We start from the raw sequence: 12,770 nt of genomic DNA, 5'->3' as shown, positions 1-12,770 counted from the left end.
GGGTACAGAGTCCAGAAACATTCAAGGGTCAAAACCGGGAAGACTAGAAAAAAGGAGTACAGCAAAAAAGAATACAGGAAAAACACACTGGTTGACTTGACTAAACATACAAGACGAACTGGCACAGAGAGACAGGAAACACAGGGATAAATACACTGGGGAAAATAAGCAACACCTGGAGGGGGTGGAGACAATCACAAGGACAGGTGAAACAGATCAGGGTGTAACAGTCTGTGTGATATTCCTTGGGGACCCAAGGGGAGAAAATCTATTTCTTATATGCATTTCTGCTTATTGTATCTGATGCCTGGAGTATCATAATGAAATATGTTAGAGCGTCATGAGGATGTAAGGTGTAACACACTTCTGTTGTCTGTTGACTAGTCTGTTGTGAAATGTTATGGTGTTTGAGGTGAAGATAAATGATGTTGGCTGGTATGTGTTCATTCTTGTGCTTGTTATTTCAGAGGTGAGCCCAAAGGCATGGTGTGGTAGACTTCAGTCCATATAGTGTGTAGTTTTCTGACTGAGGATTAATCTAACAAATAATTTCACTGTAATTCATACTGTGGTATGGACATTTTATTAGAAATAGTATATTTTGACAATCTTGAAACATAAGAGGGATCAATACACATGAGGTGAACATCTGGTTTTAAGAGCTAACCTGTTTGACATACTATTCCATTCTATCCAAAACATTTACTGAGATCAAATGTATTTTACATCTCACCTGAATTGTATAACCACTGGCCTGACAACAAACATACAAAGGACATATACCTGTAAACAGAAAGGTTATCAGGAAATTAAAAGCAAGCAAGAGGCTGCAAAATCACTGCAAGCAGAACTGGTGTGAGGAAAGAAAACGAAGCTGCATCCATCATCATCATCATCATCATCATAGTCAGGTCTGTGCTCTCATGGACATACCTTTTAAAACAGCGCAGTCATTAACTATTTTGTACATGCCAACTGGCACACTATTCCCTATTTAGTGCACTAATTTTGACCTGGGCCCACAGAACTCAGGTAGTGCACTATAAAGGGAATAGTGGGCCATTTGGGACATATCCGATCTGTTATGATCAACGAATTCACATAAAACGTTTATAACGAGTATCAAAATACCCAAACGTCAGCTTATCAGCACTTTCAGTGCTTCTTTTGTACAGTACACTGGCACAGTACTGTTCTGAGACAGACAGACAAAGGGGACAACGACTGGTGAGCGATTCAGTAAACATCAAATGTAGCAATTTTGTGTGGTAAAGCAGAAGTCATTTCAAGATGGTCTTGGTGAGATAAGATTCCCCCAATGGCTAGAAATATATAATTATTTAATATACACTCATCCGAGGGCCAAGCCATGTTTATTTTACATTGAACTGTGTCGTTTGAAAAGAGCAAGTGAAAGGCGTATACTCACATCCTTGACACTGGGACTTACACATTGATTCAGGTAACACGTGAAGTCATTAGACAACTCCGATTGACACTCAAACGGACAAATATAGAATTTCAAAACTCGAATGATTTCGGAAAGTGTATTTACTCATCACACTGTGCTGAAAGAAGAGGTCCATCTGATTTAACAAAGGTATGTTGACAACAGCCAAGGTGAGCAGAGAAGTACAGTAATATGAGAACTGTAGCTAGCAGTGACAAGTAAAGACATATAGGTTTAGCCTGGTCCCAGATCTGTTTGTACTCTTGCCAACTCAAATGCTTTCATTTGCAAGCCAAATGTGATAAAGTAACAAGGAGTTGGCATGACAGCACAAACAGACTGGCACTCAGGCTAAGGTAGGTTGGCTTGCTGGTGAGTCTGCGTGCACTTAATGTGAACTTGCTGGCTGATAGTGAGGCTCTTTCGCAGCTTCTGCTTCTTCAATGCGGTGAGCCAGTGGTGGTGAGCGCTGTGCCTTCAGGAAGCATTTCTACTTCCTCTTTCTCTTCCTCTGCAGGCTGGCATCTCATTGGCTGCCTCCCTGCAAACAGCAGAAGCAAACGCGGCTGGGAGTCACTTGTGTATTCACATACAAGCGCGAGGACAGACAGGGGCCCTGTCCGGAGCAGGACTTGACTTCAGCCCAGAGAGCACAAGCCTATGGCCACCTAACAACCTCCGGTGCAGCATCAAATTGACTGGGCCCAAACAAGCGGAGTAAACGAGAAACAAAGACAGTGAAAGTAGTTTTTGTCCCAGAGTCTTTCTTTTACAGCAGTCAATCTGTAAACTCCACTCTGCTTTCTCAGTAGGATCTCTCTCTCTCTCCTGGTACAAGGCTGAGAGCAGCTACTCATTCTTGTGGCAGTAAATGTCCTTTAGTGCTTTGAGTTCCTCAATGAGGGTCTTGTTTTGGTTTTCCAGCACGGCCACACGGTTCTCCAGACACTTGACATACTCTTTCTTTTTTTTGCGGCACTCCCGTGCAGCTTCCCTAGAGAAGACAGAGGAAAAGAGACGGTCAGTGGGATAAATCCCAGCTCTAAGCACCAATCCAAAACATTTTAGAGACTTCCCATAACATCCAGTCAACCTTTATAGATAATCAATTATCAAAGGGGTGCTTTAAAATCTACAGGAAACTGAGAATGAGGACCATGAATGATTTTGAAATCTGTCCCCCTTTTGCAGTTGTTGACCAAATTCAGAGCAACAGAGTAAAACTAATATGTGTCCCAAAAGGCACCCGACTCCCTATATATTTCACTACTTTTGATCAGGGCCCCTGGGGAAAAAGTAGTGCACCATAAAGGGAATAGGGTGCCAACTTGGGACACAACCTGTGTCTGTCTCACCTGTTCTTCATGAGGCGGACCTCCCTTTTGCGTGTGACCTCCTCAGTGTGCACCGGGGGATTGTGCATGGACAGGGAGCCTGGGGACGCAGCCATCACCAGACCCTGGTGCAGGCCCGACGAGGTGGGCGAACGCAGCTGGTATGCTGGCATATCTCCAGTGGCAGCTAGGCGACCCAGACAGAACACCAGGGTTAGTTTTAATAGGACTTCTTTTAAATAAGTTTATCACTTGCACAGACAGACAGGACATCAGAATTGGAAGTGATTTAAGTCATTTATTCAAGCAAGGTGGTCACTGGAGAACAAATTCTCGCTTGCATTGACCACTTACCTATATTTAGCTCGTTGGGGCAAAAACCAAGTGCTGTATTTTTTTTACTCCAGTCCTTCAATCACACAGATTTCTCATCTATCTACTTAGAGGATAAGCGACCAAAAATTTGACATAAACGCTGAACACATCATGTAGATGGGTCCATTTAACAACAAAAAACAACTGGACACTTGTTTATTGTTTTTTCTGTTAAACAACCAGACAAGCCCAGATTCCAACGGACCGTGAATTAAGCAAACCAAACCTCATTTCAATGATGTTATTTTTCAACAGACAGATTTAAGATCACAGCACAGGTGCCAAATTAGGGACAGTAGGGCCTAAGCACAGATCTAGCTTTTGTGTGGTTTGAGTACCCACATGAACAAATAATACAGTTTACTATAGAATACTACAGTACTTACTAATGAATTCTGTAGTATACTGTAGAATACTAGACTACACACTAAACTATCCCTTGATCATGTGTAGTACTTTCTATAGAATGTTGTAGTATACTGTGTGTGTGGGGGGGGGGTTACTACAACCAGTCCCGTGTGGCTCAGTTGGTAGAGCATGGTGCTTGCAACGCCAGGGTTGTGGGTTCGATTCCCACGTGGGACCAGTACGGGGGGAAAAGATGTATGAAATGAAATGTATGCATTCACTACTGTAAGTCGCTCTGGATAAGAGTGTCTGCTAAATGACTAAAATCTAAATGTAACTACCTCCTTGACATGTCTTTGTTAGACAATTATGTTAAGACAATCGTCTTCTCTAGTTACTGGGTGGATAACTGCCATCCAAGTGACAGTAGCACTGGCTGTAGCCTACGTTTCAGCCTATATTATTTGGTGATGATTCATTCATTTCTGGGTCAAATCTTGTACTTTGAAAACAATTTCAAAGTACAAAGCAGTCCTAAGCCGCGGTTTGATCCCCCATTCCCCCACTCACTTTCCATATTGTATCCCTCTTATCCATCTCCCAATCTACATTTCTGACCACTATCGGTCAATAAAAAAACTAGAAGAACACAATACATGTATAAAAAACCCAGAAGAGAACACATGAAAGAGTATTTCCAATGTGCTCCTTGGTGTAGGAATGTGGTTCTGATCTGACCACTGATATGTTGATAAATGTCTCTCTGAAGTGTTCTGATACTCCAAAGTAAATACAGGAGAAAACTATCCTTATATGGCAAGAATAAACACTTATTCAAAACAACTATTTTCACAACAAAACATTTTACTAATTTTTCATTTATGAATTTATAATAGCCCAAATGCCACCACTGCACTTGTGTTTGAACGAAAGAGTGAGCAAGTAACAGCTTGCAGATCTAAAGGGATAAACGAGGCTGAATTCTTCTCTCTCCTGTCGTTATCAGAGTGGATGACTAAGCTGGTAGCGCTGAAGCTGTGATCACTGCTCTTTCACTGCTCCCACAGAGGGCTCTGTTCTGTCTGGAATCACAGTATGACTCCCGGCTGACGTCAATGTGAGTCTCACTCGACAGTTAGCATTCTCATTTCCCTGGCCCCATCTGGTTCCAGGAAACCGGAGTGACGTCAACGCCACCCCTCCCCCTCCCCCTCATCTCCCTGGCTGCTCCAGAGAAGCGTTCTGTTTGTGTGTTTTAGGGGGCAAGCAGACAGACAGGAACTGGGTTGAGCAAGCTAACTAAACACTTACTGCCGTGTTCGGTCAACATAATGGCTAGCTTTTCACTATAGGAATGTTGAATGGTAATTATACAGTACTCTTGTAACGTTTTCAAGTCTCCGAGAGAGAGAACTGTGGGCAGGATGCCTCTGTAGTAGCTATCTATTAACCTGAATTAGTAAGTCAGTGCACGTCATTCAGTTTGCTATTGGTTTCCTATGCTCTCTTAAAAATACAGTATTTTGAGAAAAAAATACTCTGAAACACAGCTTTTGAGGCTTCCAACTAAGCCAACTGCTATGATTTAATAACTATGGTAGACTACACACACTTTTGAATAAATTCTAAAAGTTCTGGAAAGACACTTAATAATCCAAACTTTAAAGTAATTACTCACAAGAAAACATGTATTTAGCCCTCTAAATACAGAAACAATGCAAGAACATCTCTGAATTGAACAACAATGCAGGTATACATTGTCTATCACTGCCAGCATGATACATTTAACTTGCTATAAAAGTGAGAAATACTGAGAAAGGACTAAAAGATAGTCACATACCTGATTCAGTCTCATCTCCAGTAACAGCCATATCTTCTACTCTCTAACAATCTGGGATCCACAGTATTACACACTTTCTCTCTCTTTATCTATCTGACTGTGTGTCTTTCTCTCTCCCTGCCTGCTCTCTACATGGAGTGGACACCCATCAACTTCGCACAAAATTACAATTAAGGACACTGACATCACAATGACATCACTGGACCTGCTGAAGTCAATAAGACACTCTGCCTCTAGGCCCCTCCCCTGCTCTGCTCCTGGATCAAATGCTAAAGTGGAGCAACACAATGCAGCAAGATAGGGGAGGGAGGGTTAGCTGGATATTTTTAGACCCTATGACGCAACTAGGCGACGTAGAACAAACATTAGGATATTGTGTCAAAGTGACAGCAGTCGTACTAATGTGAGAACCCTGATTGAAGCACTCCCTGGGGACTCACTTTTACTACTTGTTATTATTATATGATTATTAAGCTTTTCATTCATTTCTCTGAAAAATAAGGTCAATAAGTTCAGCCTAATAAAGAAGTAGCCTAACAGAATGGTTTTAAAATAATAAAAAACAGGAAATGTTCCAGTTATTGGATTGATAGAAATACTGACATTTTACTGAAACCCCTCAGGGAAAAAATGTACGTGGACATTACTCTAACTAACATCATTCAAATATATTCTACTGTTAAATCATAACACTGCTTCCATAGTAACATTACGAGGTCAACCAGCCAAACTTGACACTTTTTAGAGACAAACTAGTCAAGCTCCAGCCATTTCAAGAGCTTCCTTTTGTTCATTTACCAAATGAATGCAAACCTATGAATTGATGAATCACACTTTTCCCTACATAGTGCACTACTTTTGACCAGAGTCAAAATGGAGTTAATTTAGGTACAGTTGTTCCTACCTTGTATCACCACCTGGCCACCTTGTACAGAGAAGAACTGCTGTCCTGAGTCCCCTGCCTGGGTTGCATACTGCAGGATCTGGGGGGTACCAGAGTTGGACATGGCCAGAGTCTGTACGCCCTGCAGACCCTCACTGCCTGGGCTGGCTATCTGGATGGCTCCCCCCTGGGTGATGGCAACTGAGGAGGGACACACATTTTTAGAAGTGATGGGTTACTCAGAGGTATATTGTGTATGTTTGTGTGAATCGTATTAAAAGTTATCTGACCAAAATATTGATAGTAAATGTGCAGAGCTAAAATGGAGTTTGCATTTCTGACCACTGCTACAAATAGCTGATTATCAGCTGCTTCTAAGCAAGATGTTTTGGTCCATTAGATGTTTTTCTTGAAATATAGGAAAGTACTGTACTTCATGGAAGGTAAGGTCACTGGCTTATTGATGCACAACTGTAACCTGGAGAATTTGGCCTCCACAATGAATCCTCCGTTTAAGATCTCTTACACAATAACACAAACTGGATATAGAAATGAATGTCAGGGTTCTCCCCAGGATCTTCTCAGAAGGTGGTGCTGTGGAGTACGGCATGGGGGAGGCCCGGAAAAGGGCCAGTGTCCCGCTTTGGACTCAAAAGTATGTGGACACCCCTTCAAATTAGTGGATTCGGAAATTTCAGCCACACCCGTTGCTCTAAGAACGGGATCGGCGAGTGCTGAAAAATCGTCTGTTCTCGGTTGCAACACTAACTACCGAGTTCCAACATCAGCACAAGAACTGTTCGTCGGGAGCTTCATGAAATGTGTTTCCATGGCCGAGCAGCCGCACACAAGCCTAAGATCACCATGCGCAATGCCAAGCGTCGGCTGGAGTGGTGTAAAGCTCGCCACTGGACTCGGGAGCAGTGGAAACGCATTCTCTGGAGTGATGAATCACGCTTCACCAACTGGCAGTCCGACAGACAAATCTGAGTTTGGCAGATGCCAGGAGAACGCTACCTGCTCGAATGCATAGTGCCAACTGTAAAGTTTGGTGGAGGAGGAATAATGGTCTGGGGCTGTTTATGGTTCGGGCTAGGCCACTTAGTTCCAGTGAAGGGAAATCTTAACGCTATAGCATACAATGACATTCTAGACGATTTTGTGCTTCCAACTGTGTGGCAACAGTTTGGGGAAGGCCCTTTCCTGTTTCAGCATGACAATGCTCCCGGTGACAAAGTGAAGTCCATAGAGAAATGGTTTGTCGAGATCGGTGTGGAACAACTTGACTGGCCTGCACAGAGCCCTGACCTCAACACCTTTGGGATGAATTGGAATGCCGACTGCGAGCCAGGCCTAATCGTCCAACATCAGTGCCCAACCTCACTAATGTTCTTGTGGCTGAATGGAAGCAAGTCCCTGCAGCAATGTTCCAACATGTAGTGGAAAGCCTTCCCAGAAGAGTGGAGGCTGTTATAGCAGCAAAGGTGGACCAACTCCATATTAATGCCATGATTTTGGAATGAGATGTATGACGAGAATCACGTAGTGTATATACACTACCGTTCAAAGGTTTGGGGTCACTTAGAAATGTCCTTGTGTTTGAAAGGAAAGCACATTTTTTGTCCATTAAAATAACATCAAATTGATCAGAAATACAGTGTAGACATTTAATGTTGTAAATGACTATTGTAGCTGGAAACAGCTGATTTTTATGGAATATCTACATAGGCGTACAGAGGCTCATCATCAGCAACCATCACTCCTGTGTTCCAATGGCACGTTGTGTTAGCTAATCCAAGTTTATCATTTTAAAAGGCTAATTGATCAGTCTGAGATATGGCTTTTTCCTTGCAACTCTGCCTAGAAGGCCAGCATCCCGGAGTTGCCTCTTTACTGTTGACGTTGAGACTGGTGTTTTGAAGGTACTATTTAATGAAGCTGCCAGTTGAGGACTTGTGAGGCGTCTTGTCTATAATTAGATACATGCATTAGCATTCTCTCAAGATGCTGAAAGAAAGAAATCCTATTTTTCCACTCCTGTTCCCAAGTCAACATTTAGCCTCCATTTGGTTTATAATTTTACTGCAAGAAATACTTACTTCTGCAGGAGTTATTATTAAGGCTATGTGAGAGGTTATAGACCTACAGTCAGTGTCCAGATTTCAGTGTCCCATCTAAACAGTAAGTTACAGTTCCCTTGACATGTTATAGGCCTATTTGAAGTCCTGTCTTGTGACTGTAGAATTTGTATAGTGCCTCACAATCACACATAACATAGCTGGCACTGCTATCATCCTCTTTTACCACTTCACCAAATCTTTCCCAAACATTACTTTTCTGGCCCCCCCTTCTCTTAATTTTCAACTCTTCATTTTGCTGCTTTTCTCTTATTTAATTAAATGTCAATATTGTCCTCTTTGCATCTGTGGATCAACGTTAACATTTTCTGCAACGGTAACGTTTTCTGCCCGTTCCAAAAAGCATTTGGTGATAGGCGTGTAGTCTATTTGGTACGTGTCCAGTTTGGCCCTAAAGGTTAGGCTTACGCACTAATACCAGATAACCTAAAATAATTTAAGAAAACCCTAAATTTAGCCTATAGATATAATTTGCACACAAATTATACATTTATGTATTTAAGGTATTGTTTTGACTTTATTCAACCACACAATATTTAATAACCCTAAACCCGCCCACCCCTCAGATATAACTGCGGTTATGAGTCAACCCGTGCATCACCAACTCTTACACTCTTTGGGGAGAACCCCCTAATGTCACAATAGTGAGTGCACGTCAACATTTTGACCATAGTTGAATTCTAATAACTATGGCAACCTATTCCCTGTATGGTGCACTACTTTTGACCAGAGCCTAATGAAACTCACTGTATTGGCCGCTGCTGGTCTGATAGATTGAAGTTGGCACTTGAACTGAAGGGACACTGGAGGGTGGAACCTCATCTTCAGGTTTCTCTTCCTCGATTCTCGGAATTGAGGCGGAATCTGATGATAGTTCATTGAGGATTTTTCTGAAAGAAAGAGAAAAGTACGTAATAAACTGCTCTGTTTCGATTGCTTTGAAATGTCATTGCTTGTTTATCAAATTACATCTTGTTCCCTTTATAGTGCACTACTTTTAAACAGGGCCCATAGGTCTCTGGTCAAAAGTAGTGCACTATAAAGGGAATAAGGTGTCCTTTGGGGGAAAAAAAATGTCTACCAACCGATAAGATGGGCGTCTTGAGAGAATCTCTCTTCTTTTCTGTGTGTCTGTGACCGCTGACTCCCCATCTTCAAGCCCAGCTATGGAGGTTATCTGGAGCAAAGGAAAACACTATGAAGTCTGAAAGTAATGCATAGATATGATCCCTGTGTAGGGTCACCTCCCTCCATTTAAAATACCTTACTGAATACTGAAAAATAAGTCATTCCCAGTGCTGAAAACAAATTCGGACAATAGTAGAAATTTCTGGTTGTTTCCTAAATGACACACTATTCCTATATAGTGCATTATTTTTGACCAGTGCTCTATATTAGGGAATATGTACCATTTTGGGATACAGCCTCAAGTCACTCTAGTCTTCTTGGCTAAATTCAGTCAAATCTGCATTGTGTTATTTTACTGAGTAGTTATTTTTCCCCATAGAAAAACCAAGAATGGTTTTGCATACTTGTAGCTATAGTTTCTTAGCCTGAGTGCCAGTCTGTTTGTCCCATCATGCCAAATTCTTGTCACTCTTTGTCATTCCAAACATGCTTGGCTTGACAATGACAGCATTGAAGTTAGCAAAAGCACAACGTTTAACCTTCATGTACACAGAATGTTGTATTGTGTCTGACTGTCTCTAAGACAACACACTGTCTGCTTTCATTAGACAAATCAGCACATGATGTCATCCTAGTGGTCCTTTATTCTCTAAATTACAGATAATCTGTCCCAAATGGCATTCTATTCCCTATATAGTGTACTACTTTTGACCAGAGCCCTGTGGGGGAATAGGGTGTATAGGGAAGGGATGGAGCTCTATTAGCTACCTGTACATTCTGCATCTGTGGTGACTGGATGACAGAGGCCTGAGGAGCCTGGATGACACCCTGAACATGAACTGTCTGCCCACTAGGTAACTGCACCACTGTCATGCCAGCGGAGTCTCCTGTTCCTGAAACCTAGAGGAAGACGAGAGATGTTCAATTGTTTTACAAGCAATTTAAACAATATTTGAGGAAAGTAAATGATCATCAGTACGTCTAAACTAGCTTGAGTGCCAGTCCGTTTGTGCCATCATGCAAAGGCCTTGTCAATTATTGTCATGGTTGGCTTGACAATGAGCAATGGAGTTGACAAAAACACAAACAGATCTGGGACCAGGCTATTTAGACCCCGATACACATCTGAATTATAAGAGTGATGATGAGTGACATTGGCCACAACACACACTTCACAAAGTATCTACCTGAGTGATTACTGCAGTGGGTGAGTTGGATTCACTCTGACTTGGATCTTCATCAGACAGAGAGTCATCAAAACGTCCCTCCTGCTTTGACGACGCAACCGCTGTGTCCATGGTCATCGGACTGGAAATGTCAGGAAACTAGGCTAAGCACAATTAAAATACAGTGAGCTCCATAATTATTGGGACAGTTACCATTTCGTTTTTTTGACTCTGTGCTCCAGCACTTTGGATTTGAAATTATACAATGACAATGAGGTTAAAAGTCAGCTTTAATTATTTGAGGGAATTTTCATCCATATCGGGTGAACCGTTTAGAAATTAAAGCACTTTTGGTACATTTTAGAGGACCAAAAGTATTGGGACAAATTCACTTATTTTTTTATTTAACTAGGCAAAGAACAAATTCTTATTTACAATGACGGCCTACCCCGTCTAAACCTGGATGACGCTGGGCCAATTGTGCCGCGCCCTATGGGACTCCCAATCACGGCCGGATGTGATACAGCCTGGATTCGAACCAGGGACTGTAGCTCTGAGATGCAGTGGCTTAGACCGCTGCACCACTCGGGAGCCTGACTTATATGTGCATTAAAGTAGTCAAAAGTTTAGTACTTGGTCCCAAAGTACACAAAGTTAGGTCTTCTCCTGTGCTGTAATCATATTGATAAACGGGGATACATACAAGTGTTTTAAATAGAGGCAAGGAATGCTTTAGTGTCTTCGCTTGCTGGAAAACATATGCCACAGAGGAGGCTGGTGGGAAGACCTATAGGAGGATGGGCTCATTGTAATGGTTGGAATGGAATAAATGGAACAGAATCAAACATGTGGTTTCCATTTATTTGATACCGTTCCATAGAATCCATTCCCGCCATTACAATAAGCCCGTCCTCCTATAGCTCCTCCCTCCAGCCTCCTCTGGTATGCCATCAAAGTTCCAAGAGCTCTTCATAAAGTTCAAGTCAAGTGGCCTTCAAGTCAAGCATTACAAGAACACACTTCAACCAAAAGGTTGCTGTGATTGTGAATCAAATTAATGTATTCAATGCAATGTAGTGTTAAATGACAGTTGCTATTGCTTGGACCTTAGTTCATATTTTCACTTAACTTTCCCCCCCATGGCGCAAACAGGCGCCTGTCTGAATTCGAAATGGGAGGAGTGTCGTTTCTAAGCTGTCTGAAATGGTTAGTTTGTACCTTTAGCGAGGTTATTACATATGTAACTTTCTGCTACATCTGTAGCCATATTAAGCACCTAAGGATACATTGGGTACAATTATTAAAAGGTCTTGTTGACAACCACAATTTATTTTCTTCAGTAGCTGGCTAGCTAGCTTTTCAAAAAGAGAACGCGAATGGAGTTGCGTCGTTTAGCAATCCAGCTGTTCGATAGAAATTGCGACTCCCACCGAAAAACATTAAGGGTGGTAATGTTAGCTTTAGATAATGTAACTAGCAGCTAGCTAGTAGCAGGGTGAAGTAATAAAAAGTGAAGTAATAATATACGGTCACTGATTGGCAAGCCAATTATCACTGTATACCATGTCAGCTAGCAAGCCAAACACTGTTGCATTTGTTTATGTGCATGAAGTTGTTCAGCTGGCTAGCAAGCAGGAAGTAGATTCGACTGCGAATCGAAAGTTTGTCCATGCGTCATTGTAAACCGTGAACTTTCTGTCTTGTCTCTCCTTTTTTCTGAGCTTGTCCCGCGAGTAGGCTACAGTGTAATAACTTACCAAAGTTATAAATTACGTAGTCAGACTCGTCACTAATTATGGTAGGAGTGGATGGCTCGAGCCACGTAGTCCCCACGTCAGTCCTGATGATGCAGCGCTAAAATGTCGACCAAGCACCCGTCCTCTGCAGCTGAACACCACAGGGAAACTACACGTGGGAGGGACTTCAGTTACTCTACTCCAGTTACTCTACTCTGCTACTGTAACTAGATTGAGGGCAAATCATTCTGTTCACGTTTGTTAGACAACAATGCATGTAATAAACGAATAATAATCATATAATTAACCTTTGATACTGTATATTACTAGCAATACTGTGAGTTAAAAATACTATAATAATGTTTCGACTTA

General features: G+C 41.9%; 1 protein-coding gene across 4 annotated transcripts; it reads right to left on the bottom strand.

Annotated features, from left to right (window-relative positions):
* Positions 1-567: 567 nt before the first annotated feature.
* Positions 568-12,570, bottom strand: LOC106599501 (cAMP-responsive element modulator). Of its 4 annotated transcripts, none has more exons than XM_014190769.2 (8): positions 12,420-12,570; positions 10,684-10,826; positions 10,265-10,396; positions 9,454-9,545; positions 9,116-9,258; positions 6,252-6,431; positions 2,806-2,971; positions 568-2,444 (listed from the first exon to the last, which is right to left on the bottom strand). In XM_014190769.2, exons 2-8 carry the CDS (start codon positions 10,798-10,800, stop codon positions 2,300-2,302), a joined length of 975 nt encoding a protein of 324 aa, XP_014046244.1. In that variant the 5' UTR covers positions 10,801-10,826; positions 12,420-12,570; the 3' UTR covers positions 568-2,299. The 4 variants fall into 4 exon arrangements, with proteins under 4 accessions (XP_014046244.1, XP_014046245.1, XP_045570586.1 ...); XM_014190770.2 differs by having other exon boundaries at positions 10,684-10,821; XM_045714630.1 differs by having other exon boundaries at positions 10,684-10,804; positions 12,420-12,569.
* Positions 12,571-12,770: the final 200 nt, after the last annotated feature.

Source organism: Salmo salar, chromosome ssa03, assembly GCF_905237065.1.
Source record: "Salmo salar chromosome ssa03, Ssal_v3.1, whole genome shotgun sequence".
Lineage (NCBI taxonomy): Eukaryota > Metazoa > Chordata > Actinopteri > Salmoniformes > Salmonidae > Salmo > Salmo salar.
The sequence above is the reverse complement of the archived record's forward strand: the minus strand, read 5'-3'. Positions and strand labels throughout refer to the sequence as shown.

Bases quoted from the DNA above. Each gene is read 5' to 3' on its own strand.
- LOC106599501 (XM_014190769.2), bottom strand. From the start codon at position 10,800: ATGACCATGGACACAGCGGTTGCGTCGTCAAAGCAGGAGGGACGTTTT. The intron at 10,397-10,683 runs GTAGATACTTTG...GTCTTCCTCTAG, and splicing joins CCACTGCAGTAATCACTCAG to GTTTCAGGAACAGGAGACTC. The intron at 2,445-2,805 runs GTGAGACAGACA...TGTCTTCTCTAG, and splicing joins GTCCGCCTCATGAAGAACAG to GGAAGCTGCACGGGAGTGCC.